Source organism: Otolemur garnettii, unplaced genomic scaffold (genome assembly GCF_000181295.1).
Source record: "Otolemur garnettii isolate 467f Iridium unplaced genomic scaffold, OtoGar3 scaffold00055, whole genome shotgun sequence".
In the NCBI taxonomy this organism is placed as follows: Eukaryota; Metazoa; Chordata; class Mammalia; order Primates; family Galagidae; genus Otolemur; species Otolemur garnettii.
Window position 1 is genome coordinate 2,312,541 of NW_003852450.1, and position 19,933 is coordinate 2,332,473.

The 19,933-nt window shown below is 48.2% G+C and overlaps 2 protein-coding genes across 3 annotated transcripts in view; both read left to right on the forward strand.

Annotated features, from left to right (window-relative positions):
• PIGR (polymeric immunoglobulin receptor) overlaps nucleotides 1-11,280 on the forward strand; it is an 18,860-nt gene extending 7,580 nt beyond the window's left edge. For both annotated transcript variants that reach the window (XM_023514598.1, XM_003792206.3), the window contains 10 exons: nucleotides 332-427; nucleotides 1,307-1,651; nucleotides 2,975-3,631; nucleotides 5,153-5,485; nucleotides 6,036-6,359; nucleotides 7,310-7,487; nucleotides 7,897-8,018; nucleotides 8,627-8,758; nucleotides 8,879-8,937; nucleotides 10,003-11,280. In XM_023514598.1, the coding sequence (XP_023370366.1) occupies nucleotides 385-427; nucleotides 1,307-1,651; nucleotides 2,975-3,631; nucleotides 5,153-5,485; nucleotides 6,036-6,359; nucleotides 7,310-7,487; nucleotides 7,897-8,018; nucleotides 8,627-8,758; nucleotides 8,879-8,937; nucleotides 10,003-10,098 (2,289 nt within the window). In that variant the 5' untranslated portion in view covers nucleotides 332-384 and the 3' untranslated portion in view covers nucleotides 10,099-11,280. The remainder of the gene's footprint in view (nucleotides 1-331; nucleotides 428-1,306; nucleotides 1,652-2,974; nucleotides 3,632-5,152; nucleotides 5,486-6,035; nucleotides 6,360-7,309; nucleotides 7,488-7,896; nucleotides 8,019-8,626; nucleotides 8,759-8,878; nucleotides 8,938-10,002) is intronic.
• Nucleotides 11,281-15,598: 4,318 nt separating this feature from the next.
• The window catches only part of FCMR (Fc fragment of IgM receptor), a 16,811-nt gene continuing 12,476 nt past the window's right edge, over nucleotides 15,599-19,933 (forward strand). The window contains exons 1-2 of the mRNA XM_023514553.1: nucleotides 15,599-15,641; nucleotides 17,012-17,122. Of these exons, the coding sequence (XP_023370321.1) occupies nucleotides 15,599-15,641; nucleotides 17,012-17,122 (154 nt within the window). The remainder of the gene's footprint in view (nucleotides 15,642-17,011; nucleotides 17,123-19,933) is intronic.

Below are 19,933 nucleotides of genomic sequence, written 5' to 3' on the forward strand. Positions count from 1 at the left end.
GGCTGCCTATTTGCAGTAAGCCATCTTCCAGAGAGCTGCTCAGAGGTCTCACAGTGTGCCTGGGCCAACCATGCTTCCTGGGCAGGGACGCAGAACAAGTGTAGCTCAGCTGAGAAGGCAAAAGCTGCCTATCCGGCCACTGAGGAGCAGTAAGCGAGGTAGGACGTCCAGACTTGGAGCTGTGATGGGAAACATGGAGCTGCTCATTCCCTCCTCAGGATCTGCGTCAGCTGCTGTTAACACAAAGCCAAATCAGTGTCTCAGAGACGCTAACGTCAGCTAGTCTCAGAAGACAGAGGAGCGTCAATTCCTTGTGGTTATTGTCTTTCAGCATCTCCGAAGACGTCAGCCTGGGTGGCATAGCCCCCTCTGAAGCCACCAACAATGACATTCTTCTTGCTTGCCTGCCTGCTGGCTGCCTTTCCAGGTGTGTCTGCCAGGGCTCTACCCACTCGTGTCAGCCCCCTCCAGAGTCCAGTTCCCTAGCAACACCGGGACCAGACTTGTCCCCAAGGATGTCCCTCCCAAAATGTGGGCTCCCTGGAGGAGGAGTTACACAGAGACAATTCAGAAAGGCCATGTCTGAAGGGAAGAGTGGTGAGCATTGGTAGTCAGGGACAGGAATGGTGATTCCTAATCTCAAGGCCCCCTGGGAATAAAAACATAGCCTAGGCAATACCGTGAGATCCTGTCTCAAGAAAGAAAGAAAAGGGAAAGAAAGAAACAATGAAAAAATAGCCCATCAGCTAGCCATCTTGGTATACATTTGTAGTCCAAGCTACTTGAGAGGCTGAGGCAGGAGGATCACTTGACCAGGAGTTTGAGGTTGCTGTGAGCTATGATGATGTACAAAAATAAAATAAAAAGACCTTGACCTCCCACCAAGCATCTCTATGACTTGCTATGAAATTTGGGGGAAATTCCATCACTTATCCTTCCTTGCTCTTAATATTTTTATCCGGGAAAAAATCATCTACAAAGGGTTTTCAGAAATATAAGGAAAAACAAATCATAAATGCAAATGTAATACCCTGTAAAAGTAGCATTTTTTTTTAAGAAACAAGGGATATCATAAGTTTGTCATTCCGTTGTCCTTAAAATGTTTATCATTAATGAATGACAATTAGAATTTAATAGAGAATAAAGCAATTATTTTACCCAATCATAGCAATTTTCCAGTTGTAGTCTATAGGAAAAAAGACCATGTGCTAGGGCAAAACTCCCTTCTCCTCGGGGTGGGCCATCTAGGTCCTTTTGGTGGGCTCTCTCAAGGGCCTCAGAAAGCCTCTGCCTTTTGTCCCCACAGTGGTTTCCATGAAGAGTCCCATATTTGGCCCCCAGGAGGTGAGCAGTGTGGAAGGTAACTCAGTGGCCATCACGTGCTACTACCCACCCACCTCTGTCAACCGGCACACTCGGAAGTACTGGTGCCGGCAGGGAGCCAGCGGCCGCTGCACTACCCTCATCTCCTCTGAGGGCTACGTCTCCAACGACTACGCAGACAGAGCCAGCCTCACTAACTTCCCGGAGAATGGCACGTTTGTGGTGAATGTTGCTAACCTAACCCAGAATGACTCTGGGCGCTACAAGTGTGGCCTGGGCATCAGTAGCCGAGGCCTGTCCTTTGACGTCAGCCTGGAGGTCAGCCATGGTAAGGATCCAGGCTCCTTGGACTTCTGGGGGAAAGGTAGAAGGAATAATCTTGGGTACCTGGGAGGGCTTGAGGAAGAACTTCCTGACAGGGGAGGATGTCAGGAAGGGGTCAGAAGGTGGCTCCTCCCTCTCCAGGCAAAGATGTTTTAGAATTGTACATGGGACTGAGAGAGAAGAGGCCTACTTGGAGGGAGTGGGTGAGCCTTTACTGAAGCCCTCACTTAGGAGGGGATCAGGAGGACAACTTCTCGTGTGTTTGTGGCACATAGGAAGGGAGGTCTAGGAACCTAAGGAGACAGAAAAGGCAGGAAGAGATTTTTAAGGATACTGAAATTCCCAGAATTAGATCAAGGTTTGGAGCACCAGAAGGCATCTTTCAAAATGCACTTTTTTTTTCAGTCCATCAGCACTATCAGCATAAATTAGATTATCAGTTCTTAACCAAAGACCAGGATTTTAAAAGGATGGGTCAGGAAGAAGCCTGTTCTAACTGAAGAAAGAGCAAGAAGAGAAAGCTCTTTCTGACAAGGGTTTAGCAATGAGGGCATTTTAGATAGTCAAGGGCACTTTAAAAGAGAAAGGAGTCTTGAGGGAGGAAATTTGCAGGGACTCCCAAAGTTATGTTTTACTCCTTTGGAATATGTATGCTATTGCCTGTGGACTAAATGAAGAGGTCATTCAGGTGGTGACAGAGACTCATAAAGCCACAAAATCTTAAGAGTTCAAGAGAGCTTAGCCCTATCTGAACATCTAGAAGAACATTGCACACATGGGTAAGTAACCTGATTAAACACTAGATAGCAGGAATCCATTGCTTCACAAGGCAGCCCATTCCATGTATACACTTGTAATTTGTAGAACCCTCTATTGCAATGCATTGAGATCGCCCACCCTGTACCTACCTCCTCTCCATTCATTTCAACACGTGTTAATTTGGGTACCTACGACATGTAAGCATTGTGCTTGTCACAGTGAGGGAGTTCTCACAGAAGAAAAACATGTCTCTGCCCTCAAGGAAAACAGTCCAGTCCATGGAAAACATAATTAATTATATGCTAGATTAGGAGTGCCATGTAATAAGGGATGCAGACATCAGTATCGAGAGAACACATAGAAGGGAGAGTTTAGCACCAACGGGGGGACATTTCTGTGGAGGAGACAGCAGTCAGGCTGGGCCTTGGTAGACATATTCTGACAGGGCCCTCCTGGGGAAGAGGGCATCCCAGGTGTCGGTCCACCCAGGCCCTCCCTGAGAACAGCAGATTGCTCTATGATGCAAGAGAATGCAATCACAGCTTTCCCCCCGTTCCTCATCCTACAGGTCCTAACCCCCTAAGTAACACTCAAGTCTACACAGTAGACATGGGCAGAACAGTGACCATCAACTGCCCTTTCAAGCGGGAGAATGCTCAGAAGATAAAGTCCTTGTGCAAGAAGACAGGCTCATCCTGTCTACTACTCATTGACTCCAATAAGTACACGCACCCCAATTACCTTGGCAGAATCAGCCTTATTATTCAGGGTACCAGCCAATCCACGTTCAGCGTCATCCTCAAAGAAGTCAGACTCAGAGATGCTGGGATGTACATCTGCCAGACTGGGAATGATCCCAGTGGGGATAAGAAGAATGTCGATCTCCAAGTGCTAAAGCCAGAACCTGAGCTGGTTTATGGAGACCTGAGAGGCTCTGTGTCCTTTGACTGTGCCCCGGGCCCTGAGGTGAAAGATGTGGCCAAATTTTTGTGCCGGGTGACGAAGGAGGAAAAGTGTGCTATGGTCATCAACACCCTGGGCGAGAGAGATTCAGCCTTTGAGGGCAGGATCCTACTCACCCAGAAGGGTAAGAACGGTGAGTTCAGTGTGCTGATCACAGGCCTGAGGAAGGAAGATGCGGGCCACTACCTGTGCGGAGCCCACTCCGACGGACTGATGCAAGAAGGCAACCCCGCCCAGGCTTGGCAACTCTTCGTTAATGAGGGTGAGAGAGAGGGAGGGGCAGCCAAACAGGGGAGAGGGGTGAGCTCCTGGGGTCTGTGGTTAACATTCATCTGTCAGTCAACAATACCCACTTACTGTCCAGCCCTGAGCTGGATGCCACCCTGGCCACAGGAGAGGAGAGTGGGGAGGGGAGCATGAGAAAAAGCAGCCTCTGCCTCTAGGTAACAGCCTTTGATGGCTTTCCCTGCTTGGTAAGAATGAGGAGAGTAAAGGTCCTGCTTGAGGCAAGACTTGTAGATTGTGGGGGTTTCAGTGCCCTGACAAGCCCTGTGGGGGCCCTTTATCCTCTCCCAAGGCCCTGAGCAAGACAGGTGCCTCATCCCTTAATTCAGATAGGGAAAGAGGCCAGCCACAGTGGCTTTTGCCTGTTTTCCTAGCACTCCAGGAAGCTGAGGTGGGTAGATGGCTTGAGCTCGGGAGATCCAGACCAGCCTGAGTAAGAGTGAGACCCTATCTCTATTAAAAATAGAAAAACTAGCCGGGCATGGTGGTGCAGGCCTTTAGTCCCAGCTACTTGAGAGGTTGAGGCTAGAGGATCACTTGAGCCCAAGAGTTTGAGGTTGCTGTGAACTATGACACCATGGCATTCTACCCAGGGTGACAGAATAAGATTGTCTCAAAAAAAAAAAAAAGCAGATGGAAAAGGATTGATTAGAGAAACCAATGTGGGTCTAAAGCTTTCCCAGGGAAAAAAGTATGCAGCCTTAGAATTTTTCACTCCCACCTGTCTTAGGTTAATTGTTATTCCACACAATCTGGCTCACTCAGCTCCACCCTGCTGAGCCGTCAGGTCAATACAGTGGAATGTGTTAGATAGGTTCTGCTCCTTCTCTGCAGAGCTCTGCGTAGAGCTGCCCTCAGGAGAAGCAGCAAACCAGGACTTGCAGTGCAAAGTATCTGCCCTATGACTTTCCTGTAAGGGGCTCGTGTTCCCTGAACATCATTTCTACAGCCAACTCTGGGTCCTCTCCACATTCAAGTGCATCTCTGGCAGCCCAGGGTTCTCTCTGGACCTCAGCTTTAGCTGCTTGGAGAACAGCTGTCCTTCCTTTGAGGTTGCCCTCAGGGTCCTTAAGACTTACAGAGTTTGTATTTTAAATCACATCCTTCTAAATATATTTCCTTAATTTAGAAACGATCCATCTGGCTATTTTTGTGGGATGAGCTAAAAAATAGAAACTGAGGTGGAGGGTGATTTTATAAAAGGCTAACAGAGAAGAGCTGATAGTCTCCTCTTAAATTTCCATTTTCTGCTCAGAATGAATAGAAGGAAAGGAATGAGGTATCCAGACATACCAATAGTGAATGTCCCTGAAATCCCTGAAGGTCCTGGCAGCTCCAGCGACAGGCGCTGTGACATTAGGAAAGTCCCGAGGAGGTTGATGTGATTCATCTAAACCTCACTCGCACCCCGGCTGAGGCAGGGGGAAACGGCTGCTCAGACTATACAAGGCCGTTCCCGTGTCACTGTCCTGCCATCCCATCTCTGTCTGTGTTCCAGAGACCAGGATGCCCCACAGCCCTTCTGTGGTGAAGGGTGTAGCCGGAAGCTCAGTGTCCGTGCTCTGCCCCTACAACCCAACAGAGGACAGCACGTCCAAGTACTGGTGCCGCTGGAAGGGGGAGGGCAGCGGCCGCTGCCCCCTGCTGGTGGAGAGCCAGGGGCTGGTGCAGGAGCAGTATGAGGGCAGGCTGGCGCTGCTGGATGAGCCGGGCAATGGCACTTACACCGTCATACTCAACCAGCTCACCCCTCAGGATGCCGGCTTCTACTGGTGTCTGACCAATGGTGACACTCGCTGGAGGACCACAGTGGAGCTCAAGGTTATTGAAGGTAAGTGTTGGCCTTGGGCAAAAGGGAAAGAAGGAAGCCCCAAGACCTCTCCACTCAGCAGGGCACCCCAGCCCACCTTCCTCCTCCTTCACCTACATCCACGCTAATGGGACAGACCTCAGAAAGGAGCCTACCTATCCAGAGGTCACTTTGTCATACCAGTAACCAGCAGCCCACAGTCTTTGAATTAGCACCTCCTACTATCTAACACATTGGCCTCTTTCGCAGTCTGTAGGCATCAGATGAAGTTGGGCACTGAAGGGAGCTCTTTGCATCAAGTCTAGAAGAGAAGGAAGAGGAATGAAAGCAAACCAAAGTCAATGCGCAAGGCTATAGTTTCTATGTTAGGCTCTGGATTGATCGTGGAGAGTATCAGCAATAATTATTACTTAAGGGCATAACTACATTTCTTAGATATTCGGCATAATGTACTTGTTTACGATACTATCCAAACAGGACATGTGGACAAAGGTCCCCGCTACAATCACTTACCTGCAGCTTCTCCAGGTACCCATTTCTGTGCCTATTTCTCCCTCCCTCCCTGCTTTAGGAAAACCGAACCTCAAGGTGCCAGAGACTGTCACTGCTGTGCTGGGAAAGCCCCTCAAGCTGCCCTGCCACTTCCCATGCAAATTCTACTCCCATGAGAAATACTGGTGCAAGTGGAGCAACAAGGGCTGCCAGGTCCTGCCCAGCCAAGACGAAGGACCCAGTGACGCCTTTGTGAACTGTGACCAGAACAGCCAGATCGTTTCCCTGAACCTGAACTCAGTCACCAAGAAGGATGAGGGCTGGTACTGGTGTGGGGTGAAGCAGGGCCACAGCTATGGAGAGACTGCCGCTGTGTATGTGGCAGTCGAGGAGAAAGTACAGGGTAAGTCTCTTGTCCCTCTGGACCTTAGAGGCAAGACTCCTCAAAGGGCCCTGCCCAAGAGCTTCTCAGCCAGCCAGGGCTGGCCCTAGGTTCAGCTATAAGAGGCTGAAAGTAGGAAGAAGGGAGGGAAATTTAGGCCCTACAAAGTCTCATTGAGCATTCCAAAAAGAGCATCCCAAATAAACATACAAACTAAGTAAAAATAGTTTGCTATTTAACCTCAGCATTAAGACAAGGCCCAAGTTCAATGTCAACCATATTGAAGTCCCCTCTCTATCTATTAATAGCAATATCCTTCTATTTATAGAACTTTGAGAGTCACTATTACATGCAACATACTCATCCTCCCTCCCTCTGCCAAAGCCTGTTGTCAGAAGAGAGCCAGCCCCCTTCATTTACAGGGTCTGATCAAGAAAATTAAGACAACCTCATCTAATAAGTTTGCACTTTGAGCCTTTTTTAAAATGTCATGTGAAATGCTTTGTCCCTAATGAGGGTATTTTTACTCCCTCTGGAAATCCTATTGAGCCGGAGATCTCTCTGGTCTGGCTCACTGGAGGGAGGGGAGTTGCATAGCTCAGGCTACCACCAGGGGACAGCACTGTCACACCCAGCACTGAAGTCCGGATGCCTGGGGTGGGGTTTCCAAGCTGTAAAAATCTCCCTAGCAGCACTGATGGGTCAGCCTATCTGCACAGCTGGATGTGCTTTCATGGAGCCTGGAAGATGGAAATGAATTTGGTAGTAATGAGGCAGAGATCACCTGTGACACGCTAGAGAAGGCCTGCACTGCTTTGTTTCTGTCATCCTGCATTCCACCCCGACAACCTTGAAATGTAATCCTGACCCTGTGATTTCTAATGAAATCTCACTCCTTAGACTCCTTTACCTCAAGGAGTAAGAATGTAGGGAAAGAACCCTAACTCAGCCCCCACTCTGTTCTGCTCTAGGGTCCTCCGATGTCAGCCGGGCAAACACAAATGCTGCTCCTGGTGAGCTGGGAGAGCCCAGGGCCAGGGAGGTTGAGAACAAAGCTGTCCAGGATCCCAGGCTGTTTGCAGAGGAAAAGGCGGTGAAGGAAGCAGGAGTCGCGGCCGGTGGGAGTGGAGCACCAGCAGATGCCAGCAGGTGAACACAAATTCAAGGTTTCCTCTTCAGAGAACACCCCAGAGGCTCGGGACCCAAGGCTGGGCCAGCAGGCCCAAGGAGGAGGGTCTGTCTGCCTCATGGACAGTGCGGGGCAGCCCTAAGTGCCTCTGCTTGTGCAGGGGAGATTCCCGTGGTACCCTCTGCCCTTCTCCATGGCTGGGGTGGCGTTTACAATTCGGTTCAATCTCCCAGGCCTGCAATGCAGAGAAGACCCAGTCTTTGCCTTTGCTACTTCTGGGCAGGCTCATTAGAAGGACAGAGCTAGGGAACTGTATCAGGAGAACAAAGTGGATAAACCTGGGAGGAAAATCTGGCCAAGCCAACCTGCCAGCACATTCTGGGACCCACAGGTGTCCTGTCCAGTGATTAACTAACTTACTCCTTCTAGTTCTAAGGGGCAAAGCGGGACTTCCAAAGTGGTGCTCTACACCCTGGTGCCCTTGGGCCTGGTGCTGGCGCTGGGAGCTGTAGCCGTGGGGGTAGCCAGAGCCCGGCACAGGAAGAACGTGGGTAAGTCCCTGGGATGCTCCCGGCCTCCCACCTCCAACTCCCACCTCGGCCCTGGCTCAGGTGCCCTTAGAGGCTACGATTGTCTCTTTTCTCATAGACCCAAACAAAGGGCAGGGAATGATAGACCTACACATACCCAGAACTCAAATTAAGTGCTGTCATCCAAATACTGTCTCTGGAAAGCCATTTCTGATTGCTCAGGCTGTAAGTTCAGAGGCAGAACTCCTAGGACCAGATCAGGATTCAGAAGACCTGCTCTTCAGCCTAGTTTGATCAGTCATTGGCTATATGGCTTTGAGGTATCCCTGTTACGTGCCTCACTTTCCTCATGGCTCAAGACAGGAATGATAATAACCACCTCACAGAGCTGTGCATGGAAAGGTCACACAGCAATAAACTAAGGTCAGGGATTATCGTGTCTTGATTACCCATGAAGGAGACAGACCATTTTCCTCTGCCTGGGTCACAGACAGAAGTGAGCTCCCAGGGGCCCACACCCCGTAGCCATCCTGAGGAGCTGCAGGGAGCCACCCAGAGAGGGGCAGCACCACCTGACCTCCTAAGCCTGAGGTTCTATCCCTACATCAACTCCTCTTTCTCCCCAACAGACCGGGTTTCAGTTGCAAGCTACAGGACAGACATAGGCATGTCAGACTTTGAGAATTCCAGGGAATTTGGAGCCAATGACAACATGGGAGCCTCCCCAGTCACTCAGGAGACATCTCTTGAAGGAAAAGATGGTATGTCCCTCACTCAAGGGAATGCTTACCCCCTGGGAAAGCAGCAACTGAACCTTGCCCTATATCCAGGGTGGGAATAGGAGGCTACTGAGGGCTAACCCACCCCTTCTCTTTACACAGAGTTCAACACCACCACGGAGAGCACCACAGAGACCAAAGAACCTAAGAAGGCAAAAAGGGTAAGAAAAGGAGGCCACACTATGTGGAAAGAAAATGCAGCATGAAGGACTGCAGTCAGACATCAGGAAGAACTGCCTCCACGTGGGGGTTGATCTTAGGATAGGAAAGATACGGGAGGATTTTTTGAAGGAGAGATAGATCTTCATGATTGTGGAGTGTTGATGTGGGTAGGGCTGAGAGAAAGGAGTTACATTTATAGGATATGAACGTGCAGGAGGGAGAGAGATTGGGAAATGAGGAAGGGAGGTGCACAAAAGTCAGAATGGGAGGATCAAATGTGCTGGTGACGAAGTGGATGTCCTTTCTGAGCTGGGAGACCCGTGGACCCCAAGCCACCCATCCTCTCTTCAGAATTTGCTCAGGACCAGCCTTTTGCCTGAGCCTAGAAGACGTTTGCTCACAGTAGGGAATTTGATAGTCATGAGAAGCCCCTACCCACCTCAACCAAGTGCCACATTGAAAGGCAACTCTTGCAACTCTTACAAAGGCAACTCTTGCCTTTGAGCTGTGCATTACCCTATCAGGCCTCGAAAAGGATCAGGGGTTAGAGAAGGAAAACACCTCGTGTCTCTAATCCTGAGGCATTGATGTTTTGTATCATATCTACTTTCCCTTGGAACAGCACAGATCCAGGCATTTAGCACAATTAGGAGAATGAACCAGTCCTGGAGAGCCTTTCAGTCCTTGCAGTGCTGAAAAGTACCTCTCTGGGCTGGTAGAAAAAAAGCAACATAGATCACCCCAGCTGACACTGGCCTAGGCCAGGCCACCTTGCCCATGGACTGTGTGGGCACAGCTTCCGGGGACAGGCCCAGGCAACGGAGATGGTTCCACTCCACCTGTTGGAAGGAGGTAGTGAGACAGAAGGGGATATTTTTAGAGGCTGCAACTTTCCATTTCTCATGGTGAGCATGGGGGCTGGGCTGAGAAGAGCGGGCCACACAGGCTTGTGTTGCTTGGGCCAAGGTCTTGAATTCATAATATTGAGTGCATCCCTCCCTCCCGCTGACTCCGCTCACCAAGCCAATGCCCCCAACACTGACTCCTCTTCTATTGCCTCCTAGTCATCCAAGGAAGAAGCTGAGATGGCCTACACAGCCTTCCTGCTGCAGGCCAGCAATGTGGCTGCTGAGGCCCAGGACGGGCCCAAGGAAGCCTAAGCTGAGCCGCTGACTCTCCCTCCACCTGTGACAATCACTTTCAGAATCAGGATGATCCTTGGGGCCCTTACCCCAGGGGCCTCCACTGCCTGCACTTATACCCTCCCCTAAACTTTTCCTACTTGGCCTCATAGGTGTGCTAGTCCCTTCTTAGTGGCATCAAAGCCTGGCCTAATTATTCCTGTTTGGGGGAGGCGACATCAGGAGTTTCCACTTACAGTTTATTTCTAGTGCAAGAACCAAAGGCGCAGAGAATTAAAGTCCTCAAGGGAGGCCTTTTGGAAGGAAGAGGTTTCCCACAGAGGAGCTGGTGTCAGAAAGGAGAGACATTTAGAGCCTGTCTGCACCCTTATTATGGGATGTCAATGGGATGTTCCCCTCCACTCCATCTCTCCCTCCCTTCCTTCCACTCTTCTTCTTTCTTTCATTCAAAAGAGCTGTTTGAATACTTATTAGAACCCAGGTGCCCTGCTAGCTGCTGAGATGGATACACCCAGCTCTCAGCATTTCTGTAAATGTCACTGAAAGAAGACATGGCTCCTCTCTGGGTATATGTATTTGCGCTCACTGAGGCCTGAAATCCTCAATATGTTTGCTCACTTCTGCCCTTATTACTCTCAACAAGGAGCAACCTAGAGTCCTAGGACATTAGGGGTCGGGCATGATGGGCACGTATACAAGTAGTTATAAACACACATTCTTACCATTTCACAGGCAAGAAAATTGAGGTCCTAGGAGGCAAAACATTTTTCTCAAGGGCACCCAGTAAGATAAGCTAGTTATAGCATCTCCTATCCTCTTGACCAGAGTCTTTCTACGAGAACCCATGCTCCCTTGGTGGCAGAATCTTGAAAGAAGAAGGAGGAGGGAGAAGAGGAAATGAAAACAGAGACTGATCTTTCCTAGGCCTCCACTTCAAGGAAGATAACCCGCCCCTTCCTGTTATTACCTAAGATTAAAGAATAGCCAAACCTTCATAACCTCTCATACTTGAGTTCCCTGCAGATGGGAAGGAAAGAAGGTGTGGGATGGTGCCAAGTAGGGGCTGCTCTTCAAAGAGCTGAAGTTCAAAGTCTTTTTTCCCTCTGAGTTCTGTCTTTCAACCAGCACCCACAAGCTGACACTTGCTAACAAATCAGAAATGTGACTTAATGAATAATTAAAGACCATGATTGACATCAAGGAGGCTCAGACTGCATTTGTCTTCCATATCTTTGTCTCCTGGACAGCCCTTTTAGAGCAGTCTGATCAGTCCCATGTTTAGGAACCCTAGGACATGTCTGTAAACCAACAGCTTCCCTCACCTCCAAGGCTGGGCCAACCTAGGCAAATGCCTACAGATGGGGCCAGGGTTACCTTCAATAAGAGAAGAGTTTCATGTCCACTCCAGTGCTCAAGACCCCAAAGTTCTATGTTCCAGAACGTAACTAAGATTACTTATAGTAGAATTCTATAAATAGTAGTTACAGTTTCTTTCTGAAGAAAGTGCTCCTCTTGAGCATTTCAAAACCACTAATAATCTTGGGAAACTATCCATGGAATACTTAACCTTGATCTCATACTTTTCTGTGGCACCTTCCAAGATCAAGAGGCTGCTAATTAAAACTGAGGTAACCAAATGAATAAACTCTTTCTATAAGATTACTCACTGGAAGCTAGTTAACTAGTTAAATATCTTAGTTTTTAGACTAGCTGAATCCAAAGTTTTGGTGGACAGGAATTAGGCAAAGGGTCGCTTATCTATTAAGATTGTTCCTAAGTTCTGGCACTAAACTATGTCATTATCCTATAATGAATGTCCAAATTGTCCACTGGCTTGCCCCCCATCTCATCTCTAGACTGAGGGCTATGTGTGGAGAGCCCTCTCCAGAGGGTCTCCCCAGCCTGCTGCCTGCCTGATGTGAACCTCTCTGTCTACATGGGACTTGAGGACCATGCCTCAGTTGCTGTGTGCTCCCCAAGCCTGCCCTTACCCAGGACTCAGACCTCAGTTGCCCTTTGGTCTCCTCTTAAGCCCCAGCAACTGCAGTACCCAGCCCAAATTCCCAGGCCCCGACATGGCCCCAGTCAGGAGCAACAGTCATCAGGAATGTTTATTTCACTCTGTGTTGGGGGTACCTATCTAGCTTCCCTTGGAATGGCAGCAAATCATTCCAGGAGAAGCAAAATTATAAGGCATGTCAGAACCTACCACTGTTTTACTCCCCAGGAAGCTGCTCTCTGAGCTACCAAAGAGCCATGTCTGTGATAGAGGATTAAAGGGCCACATCTGAATGAATGCCAATAGCCAGCAGCCAACCCCAAGCTCCTGTAGTCTATCAGCCCCTAGAGTCAAAAGCCAAAAATTGTCAGTAAGGGCATAGGCCATTTTATATTACTCCTAACTGATATAAAGCAAGTAAATAATATACTGCCCAAGGCCCACAGGCTCCTTATGCAGTAAGAAACCCTTCTAAAGAAGAAAGCTGGTCCACAGGTTCCAGGTAGACATGGACTTTAGGGAGACACTATTCAGCCAACACAGGCGATCAACAAGCAACTGCAGGATTGATGATGATACATAACAATGACCAATGGCCAGCAAGCATTCGGGGAACTACTTAAAGATTTAATGAAAAGGAAATCTTGGGTGGCACCTGTGGCTCAAAGGAGTAGGGAGCCGGCCCCATATGCCGGAGGTGGCAGGCTCAAACCCAGCCCTGGCCAAAAACTGCAAAAAAAAAAAAATAGAAATCTTCCCCAAGTTCTTAAATTATCCTAATTTTTTTTCTTGTTAAAAGCCCATCATGTAATGATGTGAGTATAGACAAATAAGGCCCCAAAGTGGTTAGGAATATGTTTATAAAAATTGATTTTCTTTTATAAAGCTTAAGAAAGAATCTCTAATTTGTTCAAGACTTTTTTAAAGACCCATGAAAAAATATCTCCCTTAATAATATTCAACAACGGAAGAACTGACCATGCTTTGGTCTATGAAGCTGGTCCCCAAGTCAAAGAAGCAAGTTGGATTTTCCACACTACCTGCACTTCCCTGAAACAATTAACTCTACTGGGGAGTGTGTGCAATAAAAATATAAGACATCATCTCAGAAAGATTACACATCTAAGTGAACAGTGGGCACTTGGAGAGAGGGAGTGTGGCTCTCAGCTGGCCTGGGAGCTCCAGCAGACACGAGGGTTACCCGGCCATAAGAGCCAAGGAGTTCCAGAGCTTCTCTTCCAGGGCTAATTTTTCTAAAAAATGAGTGGCCAATCCTTTCTCTCTAGAGACAAAAAATCTTTGTCCTAGATATAGAGATATGAATATCCTAAAATCCAGGGTTATGCTAATATGTTACATTAAAATCCATCCAAAATTCCCACATATTTTGAGTTTTAACCTTAGAACATCAACAGGAATATGGCCATATTCAGGAAAGAAATCTTAGTCACTAAAATGCTGTCATTTCTTAGAGAAGAAAATTATGACATGGACTTATTGTAAAGGTTAACGCTTCTAAAGCCCTGCTCCCCTGGAGTGGCTCACTCTGGGGCAGGCGAGCGGGCAGTGCAAGCCTCCCTCGGGAGGAAGGAACAGCAAGATGCCTGAACCAGGTGCCTCTACCTGGTGGGCAGGTGGGGAGTTCCTTCAGAATCACTAGGGAAGGGACTCCTCATGTCTGTCACTGTAGGGAGCACCACTCTGTCATAGAGAGAACAATCTGAGGATGCGGGGCCTCAGTTTGGAAAGGCCTAGGAGATGGTCCTTCAGACTTGACCATGTGGAGGTCAACATAGAGAAATGCAATAACCAAATAGAACCTGCAGCGACAACCACCATCCCAGTGACGACGGCTAATCTCTGACTGTATTCCAGACTGTGCACTAAGTCCCGCATGATGCTTACCCTCACCCCACCCTATGAGACACACTCTTCTTAGCCCAGCTGTAACATGGAAAGGAGAATAGAGCCCAAGTTAAGAGATCATTGTAGAGAGTGAATGAATACACCTAAGCAGCAGTTCTCAATCTGTGGGTGGCAACCCTTTTGTAACAATGAAAATACATCCTGCATATCAGATATTTACATTATGATTCATAACAGTAGCAAAATTACAGTTATGAAGTAGCAACAAAAATAATTTTATGGTTGGGGGTCACCACAACAGGAGGAACTATATTAAAGGGTCACAGCATTAGGAGGCATCAGGAAGGTTGAGAACCACTGGTCTAAAGGACTAGAACACTTCCTGATGTATCTGGAATTATAGTAAGACCTTTGTAAGTTGACAACCAAGGGATGTAACAAACTGCTTAACATACAGAGGTGGCCAACCTAAGAAACTAGGCCTACTGTACTGATACGCACATGTGGTGCACCCCTGGTCTATGAAAATTAAGTCAACTTAAGGAGGCAGTCAGTGTAGGGAGGTGGTCAACTGTGGAGGTTCTGCTGTATTTATTCCCTCCATCTGCATGTCATTGGGCTGTAAATTTTTTCATTGGGTTCTGGCCCCCAGAAGTTATTAGGCCATTGAGTCTCCTACCCCTTGGTGTGCTACTGACTATCAGACATCATCCTGGAAGTAGGACAACCAGGGACTAAGGTTGCCCTGTGGGTCTGAAAGGAGAAATCAGGTTTAGATGGGGGGAATAAAAGAGCAAAGAGAAGCAGTCCCTGTAGCTCAGTGGGTAGGGCACCAGCCACATACACTGAGGCTGGCAGGTTTGAACCTGGCCCGGGCCAGCAAAAGCAACAACGACAACTGCAACAAAGAAATAGCCAGGCATTGTGGCAGACTCCTATAGTCCCAGCTACTTGAGAGGCTGAGGCAAGAGAATCAATTAAGCCCAAGAGTTTGATGTTGCTGTGAGCTGTGATGCCACGGCACTCTACTGAGGGCAACATAGTGACTCTCGGTCTCAAAAACAAAGAGCAAAGAAAATAAGGATGGTAAATTTCACAATTTTGCCAGGGGTCAGTCTTCCCTTGAGCCCCAACCCCTGTGACACGGGGGTGACATTGGAAGCTAGACACTGGACAGGCTCAGGTCTGGAAGTTTTGATCCCCTCAAATTTCAGACATTCACCTCCTCCCTGCAGTCCTCAGACCTCTAACTCTGGCTCTTAACAACCCAACCAAATGTTTGGGCTGCGCAGGAAACCTACCCACTGTCATCCTGCACACCTTCCATGGTACCTGGCAGGTTCCAGCCTCAGCACACCGAACCCTGATCTCTAAAGACACACACTCATATGCACGCTACCCCACATCACACACCACACGCTCACACATACACTCACACATGTGTCACATTCACTCCTTCATAGTCTCTCTCTCTTTCTCCACAGCCCCTCTGAGAATAAAGTGGCAAGCCAAAGAAATATCAGGCCTGGAAGGTGCTATTTGTCTTGAGGAACTTCCTAAAGACCCTTTGAACCCTTGAGGTCCAGCCCTCAAGCCTAGTGAACGTCAGAGCCCAGCTGTGCAACAGCTGTAGGGCAGTGGGAAGAGCCCTATATGGAGGGAAGAGTGAAGCTAATCCCAGCTGACACCTCTGGCGGTCAGTCACTCTAACCACAGAGGCCTGAGCCTGCGCTTTGATTATCCGGTTCACTTGTAGCTAGAAGATATCACACCCATAGCTGATCTGGGCCACAGGAGACCCAGATGGGGGTGGGACAGGGTGGGCTGCCTGCTGCCTGCCCCCACACACTTCCTCTGCACCTGCTCAGAGCCACACATCTGACTTCCACTCCGGATGTTGTTGTTTTGTGTTTTCGAGAGCATGTGATAAATCTGGTGTGCGGGGGCGAGTGGGGAGTGGTGAATGCACCACTGAGAAGCCTGGAGACTCCATCAGCCACAGCCTCCCAGAAACGATGTGAGAGCAGCCTGCCACCTCCCTGGACACCAGAGGCTGCAGCATCTGGGGCTGGAGCCCTGGGAACCAAGGACCAGGAAGGAAACATCCTCCACTAAGTCACAGCCCTGGGTACCTCCATGATAAAGGATCTTAAAGCACTTCCACGTCTGTGGTTTGGGCTGGACCTCACAGAAGCCATGCAAGGTCAGCAGGGCAGGGGCCATCCCTATTTCACTGATAAAAAACAGAGGCCCAGAGAATCTTGCCCAAAGCAAGACAGTGCCAAGCCAGGACAAGAATTCAGGTCTCCTGATTTGGATCCAAGCTCTTTCTGTGACACTGTGTAGCCTCAACATCTCTCTCTTCACCTGTCAGTGAGCTTCACCCTTGGACCCTCAGAGTCCCAAGGGATGGCACCGTCTGGATGCTGCGACTTAAGGCAGAGATCTGTGTGACCTGTCATAGTCTACCCCTGGCACTGCCTCTGCAGTCATAAGACAGAGGCCTGGGCCCCTGCCAGAGGGCAGCACCCCATAGGAACATCTGGGGAGATGAGGGATGCGGAGCAATACTCTGTAGGGGAATGCTAATGACCACCTACTCCCACCTTCATTTATTTTCAAGATGAAGAAATCAAGGCACAGAGAAAAAAGTAGTAAATTGCTCAACATACAGTCTCTCCACAGAGTAGGTATTTAGAACATTTTGTAAAGGTGAGTGCTCTGGTGACTGGGAAGGACTACCACCAGAAGCTTCTGATTTCAGGGCTGAGCGTCTGACTGTAGGGCCTTTGTCAGATGGGAAAGACCAGTGGCAAAATGTTTTCCTCCTGAGGACAGGGAGGAAGCAAGCGACTCTGGCTTAGGAAGGAGTCGATTCATATACATACAGCATGGGGGGCCCCTCTGAGAAAAAAAGTGGCAAGCCAAAGCAACATCAGGCCTGGAAGGTGCGATTGGTCTTGAGGAACTTCCTAAAGACCCTTTGACCCGGTGACATTCTCACTCAACACAACATGTTTTTGCAACTTGTGACTTCCGCTGTGGTTTGCCTGTATTCTGTTTTAGCTTTAAGAGTCGTTGGCAAACAAGACAGGTTGTCATTTCCTCATTTTCAAGCTTCATCCCTCGTGGAGGCTGGCAAGCTCATTCAAGCTCCAGACTGTGAAGCATTCCTGGGTGAGCAGTGGGTCACTGTCCCCGTCTCCAGGCACGGGTGGATGGGACCTTGCTCTGGAAGGAGCCAGGGCCTCTGGCTTTGGTCACTTTACTTCCTGCCAGGTAAGTACTATGGGGAAACACTTAAGACTGCTAATGAAGTTCTATTGGCCATAGGAAGGGTATCTCCAGCTGTGAGGTTTCCGGATGGACTCAGTTGCATACCAACACCTAAGGCAAGACTAGAATGAGGCCCCCAAAGGCACTGGAGCCTACCTATCCCTGCTAATGCCCCTCTGTCCACTCTCCTGTTAAAGAAGGATGTTGACTCTTAATGGTGGGAAGTGTCATCACTCCCAGACACATTAGCCTATTAATATGGGATCTTGAAGCAGGGGCTGCCATAGTTCTTTCTTCTTACTGCTATATTCTTTCTTTAGATCTTTTTTAATTCTGAATTTCCAACTTTCTTTCGTTTTTTTGTTTGTTTGTTCTGTTTTGTTTTTGAGACAGAGCCTCAAGCTATCCCCCTGGGTAGAGTAGTGCCATGGCATCACAGCTCACAGCGACCTCCAACTCCTGGGCTCAAGCAATTCTCCTGCCTCTGCCTCCCAAGTAGCTGGGACCACAGGCACCGGCCACAATGCCCAGCTATTTTTTGGTTAGAGCCGTCATTGTTATTTGGCGGCCCGGGCTGGATTTGAATCCGCCACCTTAGGTGTATGTGGCTGGCGCCTTAGCCACTTGAGCCACAGGCGCCAAGCCTAAATTTCCAACTTTCAGCTCTAAATGTAGACTCCATTCAGTAGCCCTAAACCGTTTCCTGAATTCCTTATCTTGATTAACAAATGTCTCCTGGGCACCCACTTCAATATACCACCAAAGTCTGAAATAAAACCAACCTACCACCCTACCTTAAACTCCTCATTGGTCACCATCCAAACAGCTTTTCCATCTGTCTGAAGTATCTCTGAAACCAGCCACAAAATACCAGAATGATTTTTTAGCATCTCTTCCTATTTATTTTCACCCAAACCTTGATCAAAGCAATGGTCAATTCATGTAGTTGCTAAATCCACATTTACTGAGATAAGAAATAGTCTCAGTCTCTACTAGCGAGGTAACAGAGGAGATGAAAAGGAAAAGAACACAGAATTATCTCTTAACTAGCTTTCCCCCTTCCTCTAACTCAGCCTGCATGCAGCTCCAAATTAATCTTCCTCAAGCTTAATTCTAATCACAGGACTGCCCTTCCCACCCCTCTCTACACTCCCCTTTACACTCCAAGCCTACCACACTCCCTGGAATTTTCCTAACCTCTAGCCAAACAGGACTTCTCTGTGAACACAGGCCACACACTCCTGCCACCATGCCCTCGATCACCACCCTATGCCTCTGCCATCAACATCGTTTCTCCCACCTTCACCTCTTATAGGTTCTTCAAAGTACATTCTAAACTTCATCTCCTTCTTGTAGACTTTCCTGAGCGCTGTCTCTGAGCCCCAATAGCAGATCACATTCTACCTCATAGGGTGGCTCTAGATCTGTCCATCTTAATTTGGTTCCTTCAGTGAGAGTCAGAATGGTTTCTCATTCATATTTGCTTTTTATGTGATGTCTCGAGTATGAAACAAACTCAAATATTTGTTCAGTCAAAGATTTTAAAGTCCTTAAAGCAAAAAGGAACGGAGTTTTATTGAAATGTCAGACACTGGGATAGTCAGTAGAATATATGAGTGACCATATGGTTACTCATATGGTTAACCACACTGAGGCCTGAGGAGGGGTTGGTGAGACCTGGAAGACCTAAGGAGTGAAAGTTCCTGAATTGCACCACCTCAGTCTGTGCTGGGCAGTGTCACCATTAGAGCTGGGCCACCAGGGTACCTGCTATGGGCTCCATCTTTTTCTTACCCACCAGGTCAGGAGTTGTAGGCCTAGAGGGATGTACACACCCTCAGCCCACACCCCCTCTTCTGGAACTATAATTCCCTGTCCAGGTAACTCTGGGCCCCCTTTCTATTTTGGGTCTTCTTCTTGAGGCTGATCCCTGACCTATAAAAGGTTTCCATAGGTGGCTATTTGGGAAAGAGATGGGGTGGCCAGAGACTAGACTTGCAAGCTGGGTGTCTACTGTCTACCGGGACCCTTGTGTGGGGCAGGATCCAGGAATGAAGAGAGAAGAGAGATAGAGAGAGGATGGGGGCAGGAAACTCCGAGCCATTTCTCTGTGTGTAGCCATGTACTACATATTAGAGTAGACATCCAAGGAGCATGTGCGTTTGTCAAGATAGGGAAATAAAGCATATTTTATTTAACAGTTTATTAGCTTGATTTATAATTTTAAAATATTTAGATGTATTTGTAGATATCAGGGCCTTCCTTCGTACTCCTGTCCCAGGTCCTGCAAATGTTGGGGTAGGCCTGGTCCCCCAGGCTCAGTGCATGAGGCACAAAGCTACAGACCACATCTCCTAGAGCCCTATGTGGAGTTCCATAACAAAGCAAGGCAGTATCATGGTGTGGGCTTCCAAACCTTTTTTGCCTTAACTCATGACAATTATACATAATAACGTGTAATACATGTGCTTGATGTCATCCCCCAATACACACACACACAAACACAAACACAACCCTAAAATTTATTATGGGGATGAGTTTTGGTGCCCTTGAAGAATATGCACACAGGTTTTGGAAGAGAAATGTAAAGGTTATTTCTGGCTATTGTAAGTTTGGAATATATCTTAGATATTTAAATGGAGAGGTAAGAGAGGCAAGTCTGGAGCTCAGAGGTTAGATAAGACCAGAGATCACATTTTTTTTTTTTTGAGA